Source organism: Hirundo rustica, chromosome 14 (genome assembly GCF_015227805.2).
Source record: "Hirundo rustica isolate bHirRus1 chromosome 14, bHirRus1.pri.v3, whole genome shotgun sequence".
Classification (NCBI taxonomy): Eukaryota; Metazoa; Chordata; class Aves; order Passeriformes; family Hirundinidae; genus Hirundo; species Hirundo rustica.
The window spans coordinates 11,540,670-11,566,207 of NC_053463.1; the positions used below are offsets into that span (position 1 = coordinate 11,540,670).

The 25,538-nt window shown below is 39.6% G+C and overlaps 1 protein-coding gene across 5 annotated transcripts in view; it reads right to left on the bottom strand.

Moving 5' to 3' along the window:
• GABRB2 (gamma-aminobutyric acid type A receptor subunit beta2) overlaps nucleotides 1-25,538 on the bottom strand; it is a 283,550-nt gene that overhangs the window by 122,602 nt on the left and 135,410 nt on the right. Inside the window, exons 1-5 of one of the 5 annotated variants that reach the window (XM_040078390.2) lie at nucleotides 18,314-18,426; nucleotides 17,464-17,581; nucleotides 16,448-16,680; nucleotides 16,230-16,321; nucleotides 15,269-15,336 (exon numbers count right to left, since the gene is read on the bottom strand). In XM_040078390.2, the coding sequence (XP_039934324.1) occupies nucleotides 15,269-15,336; nucleotides 16,230-16,321; nucleotides 16,448-16,524 (237 nt within the window). In that variant the 5' untranslated portion in view covers nucleotides 16,525-16,680; nucleotides 17,464-17,581; nucleotides 18,314-18,426. Of the gene's footprint in view, nucleotides 1-15,268; nucleotides 15,337-16,229; nucleotides 16,322-16,447; nucleotides 16,681-17,463; nucleotides 17,877-18,313; nucleotides 18,427-25,538 lie in introns of those variants that run through there. The other 4 variants (XM_040078389.1, XM_058422536.1, XM_040078388.1 and 1 more) reach the window with 4 other exon arrangements.

Consider the following 25,538-nt stretch of genomic DNA (forward strand, 5'->3'; position numbering starts at 1 on the left):
ACCTTGGCCATATAATAATGGCATGTGGAAAGCTGCTGAAGCTGAAAATTATGTTCTCCCAGCAACTTGAAAGATAAAATGGAATCACTGAACAACAATAAAAACCCATGACTTTAAGATAATCCTGCAGAACTAAGGCTCAACCACTGTCTATCCTTAACTTGAACCATTTAAAAGCAATAACTTAACTGTCATTTGCTGACCTAGATACTTGGCTTGTACTCCAGATGTTGACACATTCCCTGCTGCTGGATTTGCTTTCTTACAGGCAGAATGAATGGGTACTCCATTAAAATTTTCAAAGCACTGGATATTCACAGTAATACAGAAGTGTTTTTCACATTCTTTTCTAATGGTCTTATCGTCTTTTTTTTTTTTTTTTTTTTTTTTTTTTTTTTCTCCTTACACTGTTTTCATTTAGCAAAAGAGGTTTGGGAAGTGTTAGAGAAAAATTTGAGACCAGCTGTTTAAAAAAAAGGGGCTAACAGTACCTGGGGAAACTGTTAAACAGTTATCTTGTAGTAGTATTTAGTGCATAGTCATCCCTTCTGTGAACACAGACTATGGAACACTCAGAGCAACCTCAAAGCAAGTGTTCCCATCACTACTTTCCAGTTAACAAAACATGCAATTACATTCATGATTCCCGCTGTTCTACTGACAGCCAGGCACCAGGACAGAAGTTCATCATTAGCCATTTAATGTTAACTAGTTCACTCATTTAATTTGCCTTTCAAGATCAAGGATTGAAACCAGAAATACGTCTAGAGGAAACTGGGGTTCAGTTCCTATAACCCAAGGATTTTTAATTTTTTCTTTACAGAACTGAGAGGAACCTTGGAATAGTGTCCAGATGATCCAATAGATGAGGCACTAAAATTGCCTTTCACAGATTATTTTATCAGCCCAGAGAATTGCATGCTGTATTCCAGCCATATTTCCTTCTCCAGGCACACACTGACATTCTACTAAAGGAGCATTTATGAAGATGCAAGAGGAAAAGGGACAGCATGAACAGTATGCAGTTGATAAAAATGAAATTTTACCTACATGGAAAAGATAGAAGGGTGCATTAGAAGAGTCATAAATGGAAAAGGCATTTCCATTTATCTGGAGCTGGTACTCAGCGATATTTTAGAGTGTTTACTTCCAAACATACAAATGTCCTAGCTCAATTACTACTGTATAGATGTCACTAGTAAGTGATGACTTTTTAAATGAAGTCGCTGCAGAAAACTATTTCAAATCTTTTAAAATAACCAAGTCAAAATTTATGCAGTAAATAGTGTAGCTAAAGGTCTTATATCCTATCTGAAGACTGTTACAGCTGTCAAATTGATATCTGAATGAAGATAAGTCTTAATCAAAAAAGGAGGCATTAGCAGCCAAAATGAATAGCTCCCAGAGAAAGCTGCTGACAACAGATGCCTAAAGAAGAAAGCATTTCATAACTCAAATCTCCTCTACTGTAGCATCATAAAAAAAGGTTTCCCATTATTAAGAACATTAAAAGTACCTCCAGAAAAAGGCTTAAAAACAAAAACCACCAACAAAGTAACAAACAAACATCCCCGAACCAAGACATGAAACAGAAACCCCCCCACAAATTTAAAAGTACCAAAAGTAAGAAAACGGAAACTTCCAATTCTTAGCCATGAATCACCTTCTGCTAATTCCACACCTTAATTCAGAAAAGAAAGAGTATAGGTAAGATGGAACCCAAAATCAGAAAAACATCACAGAGAAATGAAGAACTGCACAGTAACAACAGCAATGAGCACCAGCCAAAGAGCTCATCCTGAGGATTTTGTGTGTCACTGTCAGGCAGATGATTTCCTGGGAGAACTGCAGCCCACAGTTCTGGTTTGCAATGTAATGACAGCATAACCATTCTCAGTAGAAGAGAGGAATACTGAATAGTAATCTACAAAATTTGAGTGATAGGAACTAAAAGAATGCTACTTTTAAATGACTGACCTCACATGAATACCTTCGCAGGTCTGAACAATGGGAAAAGTTTGATTATGATTAATCATTACAAGCAGAAATACTGGTTATTTTATTTTGCCTGTGTCCAATTAAAGGACTATTTTTATAAAAACAGTGATTTTTGAAAACTGATACTGCTGATACGCTGGAACAATTGACTTAGCTGAGTTCAACCTGTTCACTAAAAACCTCCTCCTGTCTGCTACTCTGGTTAACCTTCAGAGAAATTGTTACCCTTTTCCTACTAGACAATGCTTTAGGCTGAAAAAAGGGGAAGTGAAAATCTCAGAGGAAGATTAATAATTACTGCTCTCTCAAAATTCTCTCAAAGGTCTTAAAAAAATATTTTGAAAGTGCTTTCACAGGAGAGAAGCACAATCCCTAGTATTACAAAACCTCTTTGCTGCAGCCCATTAATATACTCATCTTCGCTTTAAAGGGTATTTCCTTATGAAATTATTTTAATTTTTGTCAAGTTTAAAAAGTAAGTCACTTAAAAAAATAAGTAACTGATAGGATATTTTATTTTCTCTGGATGTATTAATGCAGATGGCTTCAGGAGCTAGACTGCTGCTGAGGTATACTTAGAAAATATGAGGGCAAATAACCCAACACAGCAATTCTTTTCTGCTGGTGAAGACTTTGTTTGAGACAGAAGCAATGTGGCAACTGTTCTTACCTTCGTAAATAAAGAGCTATGTAAATTCCAGCTGTGCATTAGCAACCAATAATTTTAGAAGAAAAAGGGGCTGAAGGATGGGAATATTTTCTAAGGTCACTAACAAACCACATTTCAAGGATTACAACCTTCCATTGAAAGTGAAATTGAAGCCCTGTTGATAATGTAGCCATTTGTGCAAAATCCTGTGTCACCGGTGCACAGAGGTAATAGAAGGAACAGCACCACTGTTCCATAGCACTTAAAAATATACAAGTAGCATTTTGGAAGCCCAGGCACATAGGAGAGTGAAGTTCACCATCAGAGAAAAATCTGCTCTCAAATAACTTACTTGGATGGGTAACAGTCGTATTGCTAAAAGTTTAGGAAACAAGCTAATTCTATGAAATAGGATTGAGCTCAGAATGATGGAGAGCTCTTTCTGAAACCCACATGTTTTTTTCCCAAGATTTTGTAAGTTTTTATCATATGTTAAGATAATGAAAAGCAATTATTGTCATCATATTGATAAAAACTAAGACATTATAGCTAATGCCCATTCACAATTAAGGTAACCAAATAGCTTAATTCTCTTTTCCATTCTTTCCTTAAGTAGATGTAAGGGTAAATTGAAAGTAAACAAAAACTCACTGCCCTCTCCCACCTTGGCCAGCTTTAAAAGGTCAACCAGTAATTTAGTACAAGAGATTTGAAATGGATGCACTTGAAACAACAACTGGGAAACAACAAACCACTATAACATTGGTCTAACTCATGAGAGAGCTCCAAGGTTTAACATATGCTCAAATTGATAAAAAATGACTTTGAGGTCTTCAGACAGGAGGAATTAAAACTTTATTTCTCTATCACACCATTGCTTTTTATGATAGTCAATCTAAGACTCAAATTCTCTTGATATCAAGAGTACTGCTACACAAGCAGGGAGAGAGAAAAAAAAGATAATCTAACACACCCCAGTAAAATTCTGCCCATAAGAATACACAACTCCAGCCATTTCACAACTGTAAATTGTGGACTTACCTCTGTTCTAAGGTTACTGAAAAGTAACCTTAGAAAAGTAAGTGTTGTTTTCCTGAATTCGTTGTTTTGGTTTGTTTGCTTTTATACACAGAAAAAAAACCAAACCAGGTGAGACAAAATTTCTCCTCTCTAGAGGGAGATGTTTCCACAGTGGAAAGTTTGCACTACACTACCACTGGTTCTAGAAACACTTTTCTCAGCAGTGAGCTTCAGAAGAAAGTTTATCATAAAATACTGCATTCAGTGACAGCCCCACAATGTTTCACTTGCTTTTTGTAGAAGCTTTTAGACACACTTGAAAATTCATCTTTTGGGGTATCTTTCAGATAGCATGGGAGCTGGATTATTCGTTCCCACTTGAGACAAAAATTGCAGTTCATCTCCTTCAAGCAAAAGATCTTTGTCATTTTAACAAGGGGGTCATCACCACAGCTTGGTGGCTGTTACTGCAAAATAAAAAGAAACTACAGCATTTCGTAACCCAGAGTTTGGAAGCTCTTATTGATACAAGAGGAAGTCCACAATACTATCAAGCAAAAGTAAAACACTGAAGTCAACTTTTGCAAAAATTGAATTAGGCCTTAAATTAAGCAATTCTTCTACTGATAATATGTGATATAGTTATAGACATAATTTTTCTTCAACTGCTGTTCATATATTACCAGTGACTCTGTGTGCAACTGGGTTATTTTTCTATTATTTAAGACATTTGTGACATTGAGCTAGCAAGACAAAGCTCTCACTCCCAAATCAACACCTCCCTCCCTTTTTCCCAGAAGAAACTGGTTCAAGCTGTACTGACCTCTCAAGAACTAATGTTTCATCTTGTAGTTCCATTTTTTTTTTTTAATTCCAGAATTTAAAAATTTTGAAAATGTTTAATTTTAGTGCAAATAAAAACTTGCATGAGTGCTTGCCTGCAATGGATGGTGGCAGTGACACGTTTCTGTGATTACAAGAAGTTCAGGTCATCACAAAAGCAGTAAATAACAAAAGCTTAGTCTGCCCATGCCAACCAGATTAAATGATAGCTGCATATTTTTCCTCAGAGAAAGATGGTTTTTCCATCTTCCCACTTGGCCTCTAGTGTACCTGGACACTGGTTAATTCAGCACAGTCAATTATTTAAAACACCAATTATACCTAGATTTACAAATTGCTATACTGCTCTATATTCTAAATGTAATACTACGCAGCAAGGTAAACCTCCTAAAAATAACACTAATAATATTTTTAAAAGTCTATGGAATCTGATGACTATAATCAAAACACTTCTTGAGTTTGCAACTCAGGAATTGTGAATTTTAATTAACATTAATTACTTCATATTTGCTACTCATGAGTCAGCTTTGTTCTGCTAAAATACCACACAAAAGGCATTCTTTCCCCTCTCAAGATTTTTATTTCTGCATTATAAACAAAATGCTTTTGTTAGTATTTAAAAATGACATTAAGATGACACAGCGAAGTAGAGTGGGTGAGAATGTGTGGGAAGCTGATCAGAAGCACAACGAACTTCTTGGATGTTCAGAGAACAGCAGATCCCTCCAGGGAAATTTGGAAAAAATATTCTGCATAGAAACAACCCTGCTTTTATACATCACATTTTATCTTTTTTTCTCCTAAGGTTCTTTATCACTTGGAATATTTGCTGGAAAACAGATTTTCTGTCTTGATGGTTGTCTAATCTGCTACTTACAACTCCAGACGTAATCCTGTTTATGACACTGCCATTGGTGACAGTGGGAAAACTCCCCCCACATCCACCTCCACACTGGGGGCAGGATGATTGAAAGGACACAGCTCAGCAAAACACTTACAGCCTAACCTCAAACACATGCTTATGTCTGATGGGTGTGTGTCCTCACCAAGTGACGATGTGAGGACAGAACATGCAGAACTCCCCTCGGAAAGCGCTCGCGTTGTCATCATTGCCACAGCCAGAGCCATGGTCTAAGGACAGTGCCAGACAGATTAGGGCTGATGGTCAGACATTCACACACTACAGCTTCACTGGTTCCGTTTGCAAACACGTTCACACTGACACTCAACCATTCCACTGCATCAGCCAGAATGAAATAAGAGACCCAGGCATGGGAAAGACTCTTGGGCGAGTCTCTTACACACACACACAAGGAGAAGAGGCAGACACAGACACAGCCAGGCCAAACTGGCAAAAATTAATGAACAAGAAACAGGAAGAATGAGATCAAGCAGTGGAGGAACAGACCAGCTATGACCAGGAAAGGTTTGCACTCCAGTTAAAGTGCAATACAAAGAAGTCCATGACTGCATTTCAGCTTACATGAATAACACAGCAAGAAAACACGTATACACATTCTTTGTTTTAAAAAAGTTTAACTCGAGATAATTTAAGTTACATAAAATACAAAAGACTTCCTTAATAAAAATAATTGGGACACTGATTAAAACAAGCCCCTTACCAAAATTTATCCAAAAGCAGCAATTTTGATCGATATCTCGTATTCTCAATCTTTACTAAATAATTGCTGCCTTCATGAATAAACAAAACTGTTACCCAGCTGGCATATTATTGGGACATAGGTATCGACCCTAAACTCCCATATGCCATATCAAAAGTTCATACACCTTTGTGTTCTCAAATATTCAATGCCAATAAAAAAATTAATCAAAATTTAGTTGAATGCTTTAGACTTTGCACTACCATCTAGCTCACTCAAGTCGATTCTGTGATTTTACCGAGTTCATTTTTATTCATTTTACTAAAAGTAAATAAATGATGCCAAGAAGATTTTGATGTCATTTAACAAGTTTGTCCCTGGTAGGAACAGCATGAACCTCCTAATGCTGTCTCAGCAATGCATTTGGTTATAGCACAAACTCAAGACCAAGAGTAAAAAAAGTGTACTTTTCCCATGATTGGACTAACTGGGTTTTAACTATCCTTAAATCAAAACTGCCAGCAAGGTTTTATGACTTTCCAGCCAATTAAAACCACCAGTAACATCTACTCACTTCAAAAGAGCACCTATTGCTCAACAACAATTTTGGAGACTATTACCTAGTGCCATTTACACTTAGTGGCTGAGACAATATAAGAATTGTCTTGTATTCCATTTCAAGTCACTCAAGTGCCCGCAAATCTTTTGGAAACCCATACAGAAATAGCCTCCACGGAAAAATCAGCAACACATTTACGCATTTCAAGACTTCAAAACAAGGCTCACAAAAACATTCTGCAAAACCTATGCACAGAGGTGGATACTTTTAACAGTATATTTGAATGCAGCTGGTTGACTAGAATTGTTATAGATTTCTCTGTAACTGGTCACTTGTGTCACATAATAGTAGATTAATGAAAACTGTATTCGTTTCCAGGCATTTACACTAACAGGAATGATTATAGTTAAGTGTCCCATGGCATTTCCATTACAAACCTATTTTTTGAGGATTTATATATAAGCTATAATAATATATTTTTAGCTGAAACTCAATATGAAAGGTCTCAGCTATGCATTATTCAGTAAATGTTCCCACAACATTGAAAAGACTTCTTTCAAAATTAAGAAGAGAGTAATTTTACCTCATTTTCCTATTTATTGTGGTTGTTGAGCATTTTATTTTGAGCAACCTAAAGTAGCATTTGCTAAAAGATACAAACATTACATTGTTAATTCTATTATGAATGGACTTCCAATAAGTACCTCACATGGCAAAACATCAGTGAAAAAGAGCAATTGGACAGTAAAAAAGATTGAACAGTCACATAAGTTTTAAGAAGATTTCAGGCTGACTAAAAGGCCTCTTTGGTCATTTCTGGACCTACATGATTAGAGAAACAATGATGGAATTAGTAGAAAAATGCTCTTTTTCATTTGTAAATGATGTACATATTTGTTTAATCCTATTTCCTTCTTCCCTGTATATTATCTAAATGAATAAATAATTTCCTGATAAGGAATAATGAAACAGTTATACTCCTAAATCATTTAATTTATGAATTCAATCTACTGGAAATGCGTGTCCTTTAAAGAATAAAAGAAAGAAGAAACAGTCCAGAGAGCAGACACTGGAACAAGAACTTTCCTCTTCAAATAGCTGGTTTTTTTTAAGTAATGCTTTCATTCGGGTGATTTAATATACTGCTCCTGTCCAAGGCCAAGCTTTCTGTAAATTTCTACTACTTGTTCAAAATTTATCAAGCTGAGTTTGTCTTTCAGTACAATCACAATCAGTGGTTTGTATATAGGAAAAATCATTGGAAATACTCAGAAGTGACATATTTACTATAACAGCACACACTTGAATTGCAAAATTCATCTCTCAGAAGGGTTGATTTTCTCCCCACACAGTTAAATTCTGATTACTTGAAAACTAACAAATGAATCCCACTGTTAGTATTTACAGAATAAAAATTAATAGGCCTTAGCTTTGATGGAGATATGCAAAAAGAAGTCCAAGATACACAGAAATAGCATAGTCCCCTTGTTCTTTTAAGTCTGAGGACAGGAGAAGAGCTCACACTCTCAATGTTTCATCTGGCTCGTGATATACTACATTGAATATGTGCATGTTCTGTATTCAGTTGCATATGTGTCAGTTTCCTGAATATTAAATGTCTTCCTATTTAGAACAGAACTTTTTATTGAGAATTAATTACAACCTTATTTGAAAAACTCATGCAAAAATGTCATATGGAGTTGGTGTGATTCCAAGTCTTGGGAGGATCATTGCATTGTTCAACTAATTTGAAAATGCTTAGCCAGAAAATTTGCTTGCAAAGATTTTTGTAAGGAAAAGTTGTGAAATGAGAGCACTGCAACTTTACTGGCCTTCAGACAGGCCTGAAACTGTATAATGCCCCTCTGCCACTATTCCTCCAGGGTTTGTGCTGTCCTGGCTGTGATCCACCCGCTGCACACAACATCTCTGTCAAGAAATGGGAGCAGGATGGGAATCCCTCTAGAAGCATGGTTAGAGTAATTACACTAGAGTACAAAGACTGATTCTGTCCTGGTTTTCCTTCTGCAAATCCACAACTGACAGCATTTGTCAATGCCTACAATTCATATACACAGGTACGGACAGATTGCATCCACTCGTAGCAGCAAAATTTTTCAGTTTTAATAACTCCAGACATTTGACTATTTCTGACGTTATCAACTCTAAAGACAAAGAAGATGCTATCTTCCATGTCTTAAAAGGAGACTTACAAAAATTACCTTGAGGATGAGCACCATCCCTTGAAAGCAGGGAAATAAACCTTGCTTACTTAATTCTTACAAGCACTAGCAGAGAACTACAGCATTAACCACTAGAAATCTACTAGGAATCTGGATTACTTCTGGAAAAAAAAAGAATTATTACTATACAAGACTGTACTTCAACATGATTGAATGTTAAAGGTTCTATTATAAACCCTGAAGAGGGTTGCATGATGTATGAGGATGAAAAAGGGAGGGAGGAATAAAAAGGATTTAGTCATGATACACTGACAGACTTTGGAGTCACTAAGGAGCACAAATACAACCACTGGAATCACTTAAACTTGTAACAAGTTTGTAGAGTACAACATAAAAATCTTTTATTCTACTACATGGCTCATCTATAAAGATTTTATGTGATTTTCAATAGAGGAGTTATGAAATAAAGCAGACTATAGCAGGAGCTAACAAGTGCACTTCATGTTCATTCCCACGCATTAGCACCAAGACACTGCCCATAAAATATATTAAAGATAAAATTATCTTTTCTTCTGTGGCAAGAGCCAAAACACTTCAATATTTATAGATCGAGCCTTTCTTAAAGGAAAAAACAAACAAACAAACAAAAAACCAACAAAACCAAAAAAACCCCAGAAGACAATAATTATTAATTCAGTAGTACAAATCATCTCTGAGGCAATCTCTTTAAACTACTAACAACCATCCCCTGGTCTGCAGGAGAGAGTGTTCACTTTGAAAAATCACCACCACCAGCCAAACAAGAAAACTTTTCTACTGATTAAAGTCTTGCAACACTGTAGCACACTGAAAGTGCAATCCAATTAAAAAAAAAAAAAAATTATATTGACATTAAAGAAAAATGAGAATTTTGTCACACTTCTAGAGATGTACAACATAGATACATAAAATACATATAAATATACATAATAATTTATTACTTGTGAACTATCTTATAAAAGTAGTTACAAACTCACTATATTCCTGCATATATGTTCTAGATGAATCTTTTCATGCTGTGGCTATGTATATTCTAGCAAAACCAGCATGAAAACTTCAATCCACATGTGGAGTATCAATAGGAAGACTCATTTTGGTCCTCAAGAATAAATATTTTATTTGGACATAGGATCTCTTATTTATTTTCACATACCTTTAAGCTAAGAAAGGAAAACACTTGAATTAGAGACATGTAGTAATGAAAAAATGGAAATCCATACTAAAGTAATTTAGTTCAGTACAAAAATGTCCTGTGATGTTCTTCCAGACAGTAACTGAAGGAAAAGGTGAAACAAGGTTTTCAGTAAAAACTTCTCACTTTTAAGTCATACATCACCTGCTCTGCATTCACAGAAGTCTCTGTAGACACATTTCAGTATGAGTCAGTAATGTATAAGCACAATAATTTGACAAGAGCCAAATTCAAACTGTCTGCTGAGAAATGCAGTTTTATGTGAGGAAACATATGCATTTATGACACAGAGAAACTAATAAAACCAACTGTCTCTGGCAACAGAAGTATTTAGCGAAGCAGCACCTTCTCAATGTTCCAATATTTCATTTTCAATGCATTTTCAGCCCCATTCTCTCTTTTCTCTCTATAGAATATGTGCAGCAACATAAACAACTAGAAAGGATTAACGAAAGAAGATATTGCTGAGAGAAACCATTTTCATGACCATTTTCCTCACCTCTTTCTACACCAGTGTATATAGGACAATTTTTCCTGTTTTCATTTTACTCTATCAGGACTTTTCTCTAAGTTTTGGGTTTGGAAGAGCTCCACCCTATTTCCTTGCCACTTAATCCCCATTTCTTTTTATATCACAAGCCATCTCTTCCCTTTACACAGATAAAGACAATTGCTGCTATTTGAGAGGCAGCAACACAGTTCCTGTTGGTTTTTTTTATCTAAACCTATTTCATAATCTAAACACTGGGCTTTGTTAATGTCCCCTACTGAAAATACCTCAAGAAAAAGGAGAGATTTTAAGTAGTGGTCTTCCATTATCAAGAGCAACTCAAAAATCAGAAGTCTACCAGCAAATTACAGCTATGCCTCCACATTTCTGAGAATATTCTGATCTATGAGTATTACACCTATTGTTTTGTGCAACCCTGGCATAACTCAAATACGGAAGTCAAATATTATATATATATAAAAAAAAAAGCTTTTCTTTTTAGAGCTTTGAAGCTATTAGGCTCTGCTGCCTAAAACTGGCACACACGAAGAAATAAACCTTTCCCTGATAGATGGTAACAGCTCCTTTGTTTCTCCAGCTCCCACTTGATGGAAGGATTATGCTCTCAATCAGCGGTAATGGCTCCCACTAAGACAAACCAATCCATCGTCTCTAACCTCACACATGCTACTGACTCCACGTGCCAAAACCTGGGCACTCAGCAAGCAAATACCTGGAATTAAATAAACAGTTCAGAATCCTCTCTGCACATCCCAATGACCCACAGTGGGAATAGTTATATCTAATTATACTTACATCTAGACAAAATACCCAGACAAGAGTGATACCAGACCATACAGTCACCCCAGGACACATACACAACCCATAACCTCAAAAAGCGTATATGACCTGAGTAAAATCTGTAGCTACAGAATATTTCTCTCTTTTCAAGACATTCTGTACTAGAATCCCAGAATAGCCACAGGCCAAGGGAAAAAAAAAATAAAAAAGGAAGGAAATGTTGACCTATTTAATAGGGAATAAGCCAAGACATTGAAAACTAACAGATGACCAACGTTATCCATAGAAATCCTCATGTCTAATCTAGATAAATCAAATGTACAGCGTGTTACACAGAATCTTCAGGGGTGTCTAGGGAAGAAAATTTATTTCTGTACTTCTTAATGAACCTGTATCAATTTTCTCAAAGTTTATGAGAAAATAGTTGTGAGAAAAAGGGAGAAAATTAGAATGGAGGATAGGCTTCATTGCTACATTTTCAAGGGTCTATTCCAAAAATTAACTGAGAGGAAAATGTGGAAATGTGAACATTGCATTAGACTCACTGCAACACAGCTAATCTTACATAACATCAAATTCATTAGCCCAGGAAAACCATTTAAGTAGCTTTCACAGATCTCCATCTTTGTTCTCCATTGTTACTTGAATAAGAGAAACCCTAAGAAAATCTATAGTATAACTAGAATAAAGGATACACTCAACAATATTGCAGGACCTGGTGGAGAGTAGAATTAGCCATAATAATTTCTGTATTGCATAAAATACCTGCGGCCTATTTTTTCTTTGCAGAATACAAAGAAATTAGTCCAAATAGTCATAATATTTGTTGATAACCACATACACTTGAAGTTCTCACTTTTCTCATGTGCATTCAGTGCATTCCCCAGAGCTGAAACAACTTATGTTCACAAGTACCAGTATTTTGAAACCATTTCTGAAAACACAGATAAATGCTAGTTCAAGCTTCTCACTACCCAAGGTAAACAGCTTACAGTTTCAGCTGTGTTGCATAAAAGAAATAATTATAAGGCACCTGTAAAGCCTAATACACTCTGATTTCTTTATGATGTAAGTACTTATGACCTCTTTAAGAATTCAAAGTCGACAATAATATTCTTGAACATCCTTAAGATGATTTTACTTTCTATAAGAGCAAGTATAAATTACCCTGTTCAACGAAGTGAAAACTTCATGATTTACCTCATTACACTGGAGTAACAAAAACATTCTGCCTGCAAAGTGGCACAGGTTTATATGGTAGATGCAATATATCAAGACTGAGAAAGAAATGTAATATTAAAATAAATTAACAAAAAAATTAATGGAAATTATCTCAAGATGAGTAACTATGATGATTTAGCCTTTCTCCCAAGGCAGAAGTTTGACCCCATTAATGTTCATACATGAGTCCAGGCAATGATCCGCCTTTATCTAAAGTCAGTAGTGTTTGCCGTGACTACAAACACAGCTACATCAAGGCCATGCTTAGAAAAGAAGAGGTCCATAAATCCGAAAGATTCTTTCTGTGTCTCTTGTTATCTCAGAAAGCTTTGCATGAGCTAGCATTCCATGGTATTCCTCCTGGTTTCTACTCCAAATTCTGGTGAATTGCAAGCAAAAAACCAAGGCCTTGCATGCTAAGTATTTTGTTATTTCCTTGTATGTCTCTCTCCTTGTTCATTGCAGGTTATCTTTGGGGTACATTAGGACTTGCTACGTTATACAGACCATTGTAAAATCAAGTGTTACATTTCGCAATTAAGCAGATTATAATCTTGGTTTGGAATCTCTTCTGAAAGTATAAGTGAAAAAAAATTATGTAACATGATTGCCTGGGTTTAAGAAATAGGTGGCTTCTTGGAGTAAAATAAGCCTAGAGCTTAAATGCTTTAGGCAAATTAGTAGGACAAAATTGTCTATATAGTCCTTCCTCTGAGTTCTGCAGATAGTCTGAAGAGACTTTTTTTTCAGAAAGGTCAAACATTTCATTATAGAAACACAATAAACTGACTACAGAATACTAAAATAATAGTGCTTTATATAGTTAGGCTGTAAGTGTCAGGTCCCAGTATTCTGATACACTATCACCTTTAATTGGAGACCAAATGTCTAGAAACCATTTAAAGAAACAAAGAAAAGATTCACAAGATTTTTTACAATTTTTTCACAAGAACCTCCCAGTTCTGAAGGGATGCGAGGATATAACACTGACCTGGTAGATCCCAGTCCCAGCAAGGAACCCTCATCCTTCCCTTACTGCCCAGGGCTGTCTACGAAATAACTCTTGTGTCCCCATTTCTCCTACCCACAGCTCTCTTAATGAAAAGCAAATGGTTTGAAAAACAAGGCACTTTTTTTCCTCTGCACTTAAAGCTCCTGGAGGTAGAATACTAGATAGCAAGTTTAGCCATACAAAGTTTGGAAGCCCCTTTTAGTCACTTAGGATATTTTCCAAAAGTAACATTTCAGAAGGTGAAATTATTCAGGTTTCCTCATATCTTGAAAAAGAGCAGCATCAAGCTCTCTGTCACCAACACCTCCCTGTCCCACAGTAAAATCACCTGTAATGTTGTCCATGAATTAGACCAAGGGCTTTATTTTACATTATAAAAAACTCCTGTACATCGCCCAAGTCATTCAGTTTGAGAATGGATGTTTGCCAATTCATTCATCTCTGAGAACCAAGGAATGACACCAAGGAATTAAATATTTTAGTAGTACAATGATATTAAAACAACTGATAACTTTCCAGGTGTTATTTTCAAATGCATGATTACAGCTACAGCAATAGCCCTAAAATCACACTTGTATATAGAAAGAAGTTTTCTTGAAACCGCTTCAAGAATAATGGAAAGTTTGCTTCAAACAACAAACTTCCATTCACAAATACTAGACAAAATCACGTTTATTTTGCACTGCTTTTGTGTATGTGCTACTATGCTTCATTGTCTTTTTTCGTTCTTTATAAGCCCCTACAAGTGTTAGGCCAAATTCCATGTCCTCAACCAATTAACATGCAAATTAAGATAAAAACTTCAAAACTTGACCGCAAAAATTTTGAAATAATAAAAGTGAATCCTAGTAAAGTTTCAACTAAGTCAAGAACAGCATCTTTTAAAGTACGAAATAGACTTGTCCAATTTTCTCCACACCTCATTAGCTTCCCAGGTGATGAAAGTGAAACATGGGAAGTGTCAAATTACTAAGTTCTCAACAAGTTCATCAGTATTTGAGCACAGTCAGTTCCAAGTATTTAGGTAAGGGAGACAAACACCTCGGGGACAATTAAACTTCTAAAATCACCGACTCTTTCATCACCATCCAAAACAACATCAGCTTGGGGGCGGGGAGGGGGGAATGGTAAGTTTCGAAGACACACAGAGAAGCAAAACCACATCTTTTGTTGTTTTTAATCGAAAGTGCGCTGCTGAGAGACAGCGGCAATTACTGATTTTTGTTAGTTAGTTAGTTAGTTAGTTAGTTAGTTTTTAAGGAGGCCCCGAAGCACCGGGAGAGGCGCCGGGCGGGCGGAGGGCGCGGCGGTGCGCGCGCGCGGCCGGCAGGGGGCGCCGTTGCTCGCGGGAAGGCGCTGAGGGCGGGAGCGGCGCTGAGGGCGGGAGCGGCGCTGAGGGCGGGAGCGGCGCCGGGGCTGCGGCAGGAACGGCCCCGGCGGCCCCGCCGCTCCCGCCCCGCATCCGCCGGGGCACGGCCGCCCCCGAGCCGCCGCGGACCCCCGAGCGGCCGGAGCGCCCCGCCCCGCCCCGCCGCATCCCCGGGGCGGGAGGCCGCGCCGGGTCCCCGCGCGCCCGCGGGCGCCCCTCCGCCTTGGCAGGGGCGGGGAAGCGACGGCCACCCCCTCCGAGAGCAAGCAGCCCCGAACCCCAAGTACTCACCATATTGACTTCCGACACCATATCTATACTGGCAATGTCTATGTTCATGCCAACGGCCACCGGGGGACCTGCAAACCAACAAGATGGTCCGCAATGTGATCTCTAAGAACTTAACTCGTTCTTACCGGAGTTAGCAGGGCGAGCACAGCGTGAAACGCGTGAAGCGAGGTTTAAACATAGCCAAAAAGTCAGGAGGGAGGCATAAAGTGCTCCCCCCGCTTTTTCCTCCTCCGCGGGGTCCCACCGCGCCCGCGGGACCGTTCGCTGCCGGGGCGGCCATCCGCGGTGCTTTATGTAACACACGCACACACACACACACAAACACGAACACACACACGCACACACGAACACACACATGCACACACGTGTGCCGGCACCGGCCCCGCGACCCTCCGCCGCCGCCACCCCCGCACACGCTCAGCCCCGCGCCCCGGCGACGGCCGGCACCGAGCCCCGGGGGACGGAGGGGGGCGACAAGGTGGAGGGGGGAAAGGGTCACCCACAGCGAACACGTCCGAAATAAACAAACTAGTTCGAAGTAGGAGCACGCAGGGGGTTAAATGACATTTTTGTATCAGTTAACAGCAGGTCTTGTACTCGAAAATAGTAACTGTGATCACGGGCACATTGGGCTGAAAGGAGCGAACGGTAGGTGAACTTAAGAGAGATTTGCATCTCGATAAAAACAGTTAAACAAGGGCTTAATTACAGGTTAGTAAAGTATCATCACACACACAATGAGGGACCGATTATGAATATACCAGTAATCTAAGTGATCGCATTATGAGCATCCTGTGCTAAGAAAATTGAGAAATGGGCTTAACTTTGGATCATCTACAGGAAATGGCAACACGCGCACCCCCCAAAGCAACAGCACCCACAAACCGTTTGAAACCGCCCCCACACACAACGCACCCAGCCCGGATATGCAACCTCTCTTATGCAAAAGCAGTCAAATTACCTCCAAAATCTGGCCTCAAGCGAATATCATAGCCCTTCAGCAGTCTATCCACGGTCTCTTTCACCAGTGACATATTACTAGGATCATTGACACTAAAGAAAAAAGAAAGAATAATGCTGTATTATTTCTGATTTCTCAGCCCCCAGCTGTACATTCCTCTCAGCAGCAGCATGCACTGCAATTCAAAGTAAAGGAAAGGCGATACCTTAATCACTTACCTCTGTGCACACACCGCAGCTATTATTAAAGGGAATGACCAAATCCCAAAGTAACCCTTTTTCCGGACTCTCAGCATCCCTTTAGCTTTTGATATGATTTAGGGTTTCAGTGAAGAGAAGAAGAGATCCAACTTATTCTGGCCAGTGCAGTAATTCTAATGTGAAGCGCATGCGCACGGCGTACCACAACATCAAAAGGAGCAGTGGTTGCTGCTGGAGATGGAGCAAATTTCCTTGGAAAAAAAAATTAAAGGGGAAGAAGGAAATTCGTTATTCTTTTTTTTAAAAAAATATAATAATCCACAGGAGGATCCGGTATATTTTTGTTGTCCTTTTTGTTATTATAGAGTATAAATCACAGCAAGAAGAGAAGTTTTAGGAGTTGCAGGGTACAGCGGCTTTGCAACCTAGTTTAAGCGTTGGGGGGGCTGGACGGACTCGGATTAGGCACAGGGAGAATAGTTAAAAAGGAGAATGCACTGAGTACGTATGGGGGCAGGTGTGGGGGGAGAGGGGGCAGCTTAACTTTTTAGTCCCTGGAAAGAACCGCCTGAAGCGAGGAGAGGTGCGGGCAAAGGAGCCGGCGCTGGCAACGGAGGCGGGCGGTGGGGGAGGAGGGGGATGAGCGCCTACAATATTTCTCACGGAGGAAAAAAATATGATGACGAATAGTTTCTTCTAAGAGGGGATTAGGCTGTTTCTTTCCTTACTGTGATGCCAGGCGCTATTCCAGGAGCAGAGGCGCTGGGAGCTGAGGGGGTCGCCGGCTGCGACCGCCGGCTCCCACGGGTCACTGGCTGTGCCTGAGGGGCGGGCGCGGAGCCCCCGCCACCCCGCGACCCCCCCGGAGCATTTTCCGTGCATCGACCGATGTTTAACCCAGGGATGCGAGTTCTTCAGGTAGAACGAAACCTGGCCATGGAGCTGGGGGAGGGGGGGCAAGGGGAAGAAAAACGCCGCTCTGAAAGGCTTTCACTGACCATCCAGACCCGATGTAGGTGCATAAGCCCACTTACCTTAGTGGGTAAAACACCCAAACTCTTCAAACGCAGCGTGTGATCCAATTAATGCCTCGGAAGAAACCGGAGACGAGCGGAAAGCTGATCTGGGGATGCTATGAGTGACATTTAAATCCTGAGCAGAAAAAAAAAAAAAAAAAGATAGGAGAGAGAGAGAAGGGAAAAAACAAACCCCTGAAAAACAACAAACACCGGAGTTAAATTATTCCTCTCAAATCTGCTTTGTGCCCGTCGCTCCTTTTACACCATCTCCTCCTCCTCCTCACGCACATACCCGCTCGGCCCCGCGGATCTGTGCTGCTTCACCGAGCGGATCTGGGCGTGCACACGTCCTCGGTCGGCCCGGGCGGCGCGGGGAAGGGATTGGGAACACTTTGGGCGTCAATTAACAAAAGAAATATTTAACTCGCTGCAGGAGAGTGGAGGAAAAAAAAAAAAAAAAAAAAAAAAAAAAAAAAAAAAAAAGTAAAACCGGCGGGGGGTGGGGGAGGGACAAGGGTGAAGGTGTTGCACGGAGATCGAGGCGGGCTGGAGAGCCGCTCGCTCCCCGGCACGGCGCGGTCCCCGGCGCGGGGCTGAGGCGCTCCGGAGCTCCTGCCCTGCCCTGCCCTACCCTGCCACCCCCGGGCCGGCCACCGCCTCCTGCTCCCCAGGAAAGGAAAGCCGCGGTTCGCCTCGCACGGCCCCGCCGGCCCCAGCCCACACCCTGGCCGGGAGCAGGAGAGTCAGGAGGGGCGCGGGGCCGGGGGATGCTCGGAGAGGAGAGGCGGCGGCTCTCCCCGGGCAGGGCGAGGGGAGGAAGGGCCGAGGTGGGGGCGGACGGGCAGGCGGTGGGATGAAGCCTCACCTAGGGAAGCGGCGGGGTGGGGGGGTTGGAGCTGCCCCCGAGAGACGGCAGAGCCGCTAATAAAAATAAACAGCCGAACCGTGAAGCAGTCGGCAGCCCCGAAAAGCAGGCAGCCATTTAATACAGACCGACAGCTCCGCTGGCCGGAGCGCTCGGGAGCGGGGAAGCCCCCGCAGCATCCATCCACCTGCCGCTGGAGCGGGGCCAGGGCGGCCCCCGGCCTCCCCCGCCCGTCCGGCCACCCTGGCCCCGCTCCCGGGGGGAACAAACCGTGCCCCGCTCCCCGCAGTCGGTGCCTCAAGCCGCCACACTGCGCCTTTGAGCTCAAGTAAGTAGCTGCTCGGTTTTTCCTTCCAGAAACAAAATAGCCATCCTTTGAGGGGCCGGGGGCAATTCGTCAAGGCATTTTCGCTGCCTTTTCCCATTTGTAACAGTCGGAATTGCACAAACTGAGAAAACACACTTTTCCCGCTGAAACGGACAAGATTTATGCGGGTGGTAAATTTCTCATTTATGTATTCAATAGGAAAAAAAACCCCAAAACAACAACAACAACAACAACAAACCCCAAACAAATAAGTTAAAGAACGTTTAAGCATTTTTAAAATCAAAACACCCGCGTCCCCCATCCCATTTTTCAGCTTTTTGTTCCGTGGCTAATTTTACAGAGCCACTCTCCCTGTTCACCAGCGGAGGTTTCTGTTCTCACACAGCCAGCCTGCTTCACTGCCAAACCTCTTGAAATATAGCCCTGAAAGGAAGATGGTGGATATGCTGTGCAGTGAATCATTTGACTTTAGAATTTTTTTTTTTTTTTCCTTTCTGCAATCATATGATAAGACCAGGAGATCTCAAGATAAAACACTAATCCTGCACTGTGAAATTCACCTGCAACTGCTAACTTGGGACCACATCTGACACCCCTGAGCAGTTTCTGAGTCTCTGCTATTAATTGCCATTACACCACAGAAATGTGTCATTTGCCACATCTGAATATGACCAGATATCAACATGAACCTGATGCTGGTAATATTTGGTGCTGGACTGACAGGAATTTTTGATTTACATATGAAGAACAATTCAAGCAATGCCAAAATATCTCTGATCTGGTATATGAGCCAATAGTCAGAGAACACTTGTTCTAGGCCCAGACTACCCCTGTGCCATGTGTAGTGAAACCTACTCTCAGTCTGGCTATCCTAGCAAAAAGGGACTGAACACATCTCAAACAAATTCAATATATGTGGATATCATGGTGCATTATGTGTGGAAAATTAATGTCTTTCCTTGGGTTTTGGAAATATAAAGGTTCTACTGAGCCACATTTGGGCTGATCTGCATAACTCATTATTTTTGCTAGCTGTAAATACACTACTGTCTAAATGTGTCTACAGCAGTAAAATTGTCTTACCAGCATTGGAGGCTCTGTGTGCCCAGACAAGCCTGTGGGGTAGGGGTTTCATCATCACATATTGACAGTGTACAAAGTCATACAACACTTTTCCTTTTACAAATGTGTTCATGCTTTGCTATACACTTTTGACAATACAACATTTTCTCTGACCATGGGGCTGTGTTCTATCTCTGCCAGTTAAAATTTCTTATCACCTTCAAAATCTCCCATTTATTTTAAGCACCTTCTTGTCAAAGAAATTGTTTCCCTCTTTTTCTCACTTATGTCTGTGTTTGATTGAAAAGTAGAGGAAATAACTGGTGTGAATACCAGTATTGGCAAAATGCAGAACTGTTCATGTGACATGTTTAAGAATTGCTAAGATTTTGGGTGTCTTACAAGTGGGCAAACAACCTGGTTTCCAGCTGGTTATGGTACTTCTGGTTCTAAAAATATCTCAATTAGACTACAAGTACTGTAATCTCACAGAGAAGCAAGAAAAGATGGTCCTATTTTAAATGGCAGTTGCAGAGTATTTTGATTCTTGGCTTTCAAGATGGAAGAAAAATACCCCTCAAAACTGAAATACTCTTAAAGAATGGCCCACAGTCCTTGCTGAGCGGAGTGTGAGACTATGCAAGAAGTGAGCGATAAAGTAACACCATACTTGTTCATCTTGTCAACCTTTGACTACAGCGTTATTTTCCTGTGACCACGAGTGATATCCCAGGCCATGTACTCTGAACTCTGAAAGGCTTTCAAATGGGTTGCTGTAAATGTGTTAGTTATGCAAAATAAACTTTCAGATGGAGTAAGAGTTTCAAGATAGGTCCTCTAGAGATCCAGTCACTCAAGTCAGTAGAGACAGAAGAGATGCTGATTGATGGTAGCCAAGAACAGTAGCTCTGTATCACAAATAGTGTGACTAACAAGTGCAAAATCCCACTTAAAAAAAATAAGTTCTTTTCATTGCACCTCCACAGGCTGTTGTGTTTTGTCAAAGCGACGTTTCCTGAATTTTTTAGCATTTGGATAAGATGCAGCGGTATCAGAAATATGCAGGTGAAAGTTGTTTCCATGTATCAGATAACATTTAATTCTCTAATAGAGAGATTTCATTTTTCAAATCCTGTAAAGCTATAAATTCATGTGAAAGACAACACAATACAGTCAACTGTTGCAGAAATTCCCTGAACAAGGTTTCAGTATACTTTATCTTGGTCTCTTAACTTTTGCTGTAGGTCTTCAGATCTAGTGTGTCACAGTCCATGCATCATACACTATCCCATTAGCAATCAGCATGCCAGCATAAAGACACTTGTTACATCACATACATAGAAGAAAAAAATATTAATGCAAGTGTTTTGATTCTGCTTTTCATGGGGAATGGAATTCACTTTTTCATAGCCACAATTTTCTTGGATTCACATCAGCTTCACTACTGTGTATCTAAAAGAATCCAAATTGGTAAATTTATTGACAAAAGCAATATTGTGAGACCTTCTAGTTATACTGCTCTTGGCATCTTAACAATTATCTTTAAAAAATGATCTTAAAAAATGTATCTTAAAAAATTTAATTTCTCCATTTTGTACAGAAAATGAGTCCAATAAGTTGCTCAGGAAACAACACTTGATAGAAGCATGACTGTCACTTAACTGCAAGAGAAAGACAAATGGGAGGGGCAAATTATAATCTCTTCTTGGTTTGCATAATTCTGTTGGAGCTCATATTTTTTTCATTCTGTAACTCCACAGAGTTAAAGACACTATGGGTAAGACCTTACCCCAGTTCTTGACCCAGGCAGGATTTTATGAGTCAAGGACCTGCTATATTTTTAAACAAAAATCTTTTGTATAATTTGAGATCAGCAGAATTTAAGTGTATATTGAAGAAAGTCTTTTAATGTGAAATTGAATTACAGATTAAAAAAAAAAAAAAAATAAAAAAAGGCAAGTAAAAGGTTGTTCAAAACATCCCCAAGTGCTTTGATTGCAGACTTGGAAGCAACTCAGTGGGGACTAGAACAACATACAAAATGTCAGGCACCTAGAATTACAATAGATTGAAAAGTGAAGTCCTCTTATCAAATCATGAAATCACCACAAAAAGCTGCCCTAATTCTTTCAGTGGTGGAATAAATTAGTTTAACAGCTATATAGACAGCATTTTTTTAATTCCCTGATTTTAGCTACATTGGCACTAAGCTAAGAAATATCTGCAGCATCCATATCCTTTGCTAGGAAGGCAGGGCAAGGCAGAATGAGTGATTGCATAGGGTGAGGATAGTAAAACACCTAGAATACAGCAAAAAATGTGCACCAAGATTATGTCACTCTGTGTCTAAATCTCTGTCATGATGTTTGTGTAAGATTCAGCCCTGAAAGCAGACTGCAGAAACCTGTTATTAAATTAACGGAGTGGCATTTTTCTACATCAATTGATGCAGGATTTGATCTTCCTTTCTAAGCTTTCTTGGACAGAGGGTTGGTTTCCTAAATTTTTTATATTCTGAAATGCTGCTATGAAAAATATCTGAGGGTTCTAAAACTGTTAGGTTAGAAACTTTTGATAAAAAAAAAAAAGACAAAAGTTTTCTTTTTAAAGCCATTCAGCTTTGAATATCAGTCTTGGGTCTGGTAAGCTGTGTGCAAGTTTTAAGATTAAAATAGTTTTAGCTGCATTTTTCTTCATCTAGAAGGTCTTCACTTTTTCAGAAAACTTCTCTTCATTATTGCTACCACTTTGAAGAGGTGAGGGGACAATGGGGACAACTCAAAAGAAAGAATTTAAAGAGAAGTACTGTCAGTGAATTTATACAATAATCAAACTGCATTTCAGGCATAATTTTTAAAGAAAGAACTGGAGAACAGAAGTTTGCATCTGATTGTAAAGTATATTACAACCATCCTTTTATTGGTGTTCTAGAAAGGGAGATGAAACTGCTTTCATCAAATGTAGAGTGTTATTAATTCAAGCCTTCCTTGAGAACTGAGAAAACACAGTGCTCTTCACTGTCTTCCACTTTCTTGCATGGCTATCCCAAATGTGCTTGTGTCCTATTCTTCACCTCTACCCTGAAACCCCAGTCCTAGAGAGGAGGTGTCCCCCAGGGCTGTAGGAAGCTAAGTACAGGTTCTCTAGCACATTTTTGCCCCAGCTAATCCTTTCTAACTTGGAGCATGAAGGCCAAACGTTTCATGGAATCAATACTTGCTTTACCCGGGATCTGCCTCTGTTTCCAGATGGTAAAAGGCAGAAAATTCACTGAGAGGTGTTTCTGTTCAGCAGCATTCACCAAGTCTGAATAAACCAGTTTTGCTGAGTTGGGAATGTTTTTAAAGAGCTGCATTATCCTCTACAGAAAGAGTATTGTTGCCTAAAGAGCATTTATTGCATGGAGATGGGCTGAGGGCCAGTCAAGATGGCAAGGCATGTGCTGCATCTGTGCTGCAACTCAGGCCTAGAGGATATTATGATAATCCTGGGAAAATTCAGAATTCCGGGACAGGGAAAAAAATAAAACACTCAAACCAATCACAAAACGTACTGTGGAATAATCCCTTTCGAGAAGCTATCCCCAGCAAAAACCTCTGGGAATACTGTCGATATTTATCACTTTGCATTCAAGGATCTCTCTCAAATATCTCAGTGTTACTGTGAAGAGTTATCTTTCATTCTGTCCACCCATCCCATTTTGTGCTCAGACTTGGTAGTTTACAAGCAGCTGTGATCTGGAAGAGATCTCATTCATGCAAGTTTGTACAATATTACCATGCCAGGTTCACAGGTGAGGTAGAGGAAGTACACACTGGCTCAGCACCCAAGACAATCCCTACTGAAATTAATGGCAAAATCCACATTCGGGACAGGAACAGGAACATCAAGGCCCATCATACAAAGCACTAAGTGTTAAAAAACTGTAAGACACCCAACATACATGATTACTCAATCTTTAACCAACCTGGTCTCTACCACATTTACAAGGAAATTAAAAATACTCTCTAATTTTTATCTAATTAAGTACTAGATGGAAATGTAAACATCCTCAGGTGGTTGTATTTTTTGAGGCTACAGCTTTCAAACTAGAGGATGTCTTAGATCCTCTAAGATCCTTAGTCTTTCAAACTTGATGTCTTATTACAGAAGTGAAAGGCACAGGCGTGCTCAGTCCTCAAGCAATGGTAGGGGGAGCTCAGAGAGGGTGTGAAGCCTTGATGGATTTGTTTCGTGTGACCTCCCCCCTAATGCCTAGGGACATTTTGTATTGATTCCACACAAGCCAACCATAAGGTCACTTCAACAACTCCTATCGATCACTTTGCCAGGCACGGGCAGTTCAGTGAAATCTTAAACAGGTGAAATCTTAAACAGGGTGACAAAATTGTTTTCAGAGCTGTGAATGAATCACTCAGAACAAGAGTCTGTCACTGGAAGCAGAACAGCAGCTCTGGGTAGTCATACTAATCAAGGTATTAACTTTGTAAATTTATTCTTCTATGTGGCAAAAGCAGCTGAGTAATACCCATACTTGATATTGTTACACAGCAAATTCAAAGTACTGCTTTGCACTTTATCTCTCACCATGGCAACATTAAACATTTATTGTCTGTGTAAACCAGGAACAACCCTACAGGTTTTACACCATTACAAAAAAAAAAAAAACAAACCCGACAAATACAACCCACCCCCCGCCCCCAACAACAACAACAACAACAACAACAACAACAACAACAACAAACCTAAAGAATCTAAAAATAGAATTAAGGGAAAGACCTGTAGAGAAAGACATGCTGTATGCACAGGAGATTTGGCCATAACTGGTAAAAATAATCCTGTAATAATTTCCTTTTTTTTCTTCCTTAAGGTCATTACAATATAAAAGTTTATTATGATTCTAATTTATACTTCATCTACAATCAAAATAATTCTTTCACCATTCCTTTACTTCAAACTTGGTTTTGAGGAAAAACCACTACCTTCCCTTTCCCTCTCCTTCAAGCATTCTCATAATAAATTTATTTGCAACAACAAACTTTCTTGCATTTAATGCAAACACTGCAGTGTCAAGGGTTACAATATCCTCACTAGTAACCCTTTCTTTTAAGAAAAGTATTTTCAAATTCTCATTCCTAAAGCCTGTATCAGATCAGTATAATAAATCCTTTTGAAATACATACATTAGTGCAAGAAAGAAACAAGTAAAAACATCTGAGAACATGAGAAGATTTTGGTATCTAGGGTTTAGGACAAAGTTTGTACTTTGAAAACATGACAAGATAAATATTTTCAGCCAGTAACAAAAGACACAAATACATAAATAGGTTTCTGAAGAAAATTAGGGTCCATGTAAACATATGGGAGTACATAGTGTGTTCAAATTGTATATACAAAGTTGGATCGGTGTATGCCATGAATTCTGAAAAAAAAACCCCAAAAAACAACAAATTACAAGTCAAAGGTTGTTTATTACCATTACCTGCAGCATTTCTTTGCCTTGCCCTGATAACAATGACTCTGTTAATGCCTACACATACACAATCCAGCAGTGCAATATTTTGGAGGTCACACCAAGTTCGATTGTCTGAATATGGAACAGTATCAATGTGACATGAGAAGTGCCGCTGTCTGTCCTCCCCACCCCAACAATGCTGCCTTTTTTTACCTCACTGGGCGGGGACTGGACTGGTCCATGGAATTTCTGGTTGTGTGCACCTGAGAGATAACTCCTAGAATAAGATGGTCTTCCTTGGTCCAATTTAGAGTGATTTCCAAGTAAATAAGATTGTATATTGGTCTATATACATAAATAATATGTATATAATGGTCTTA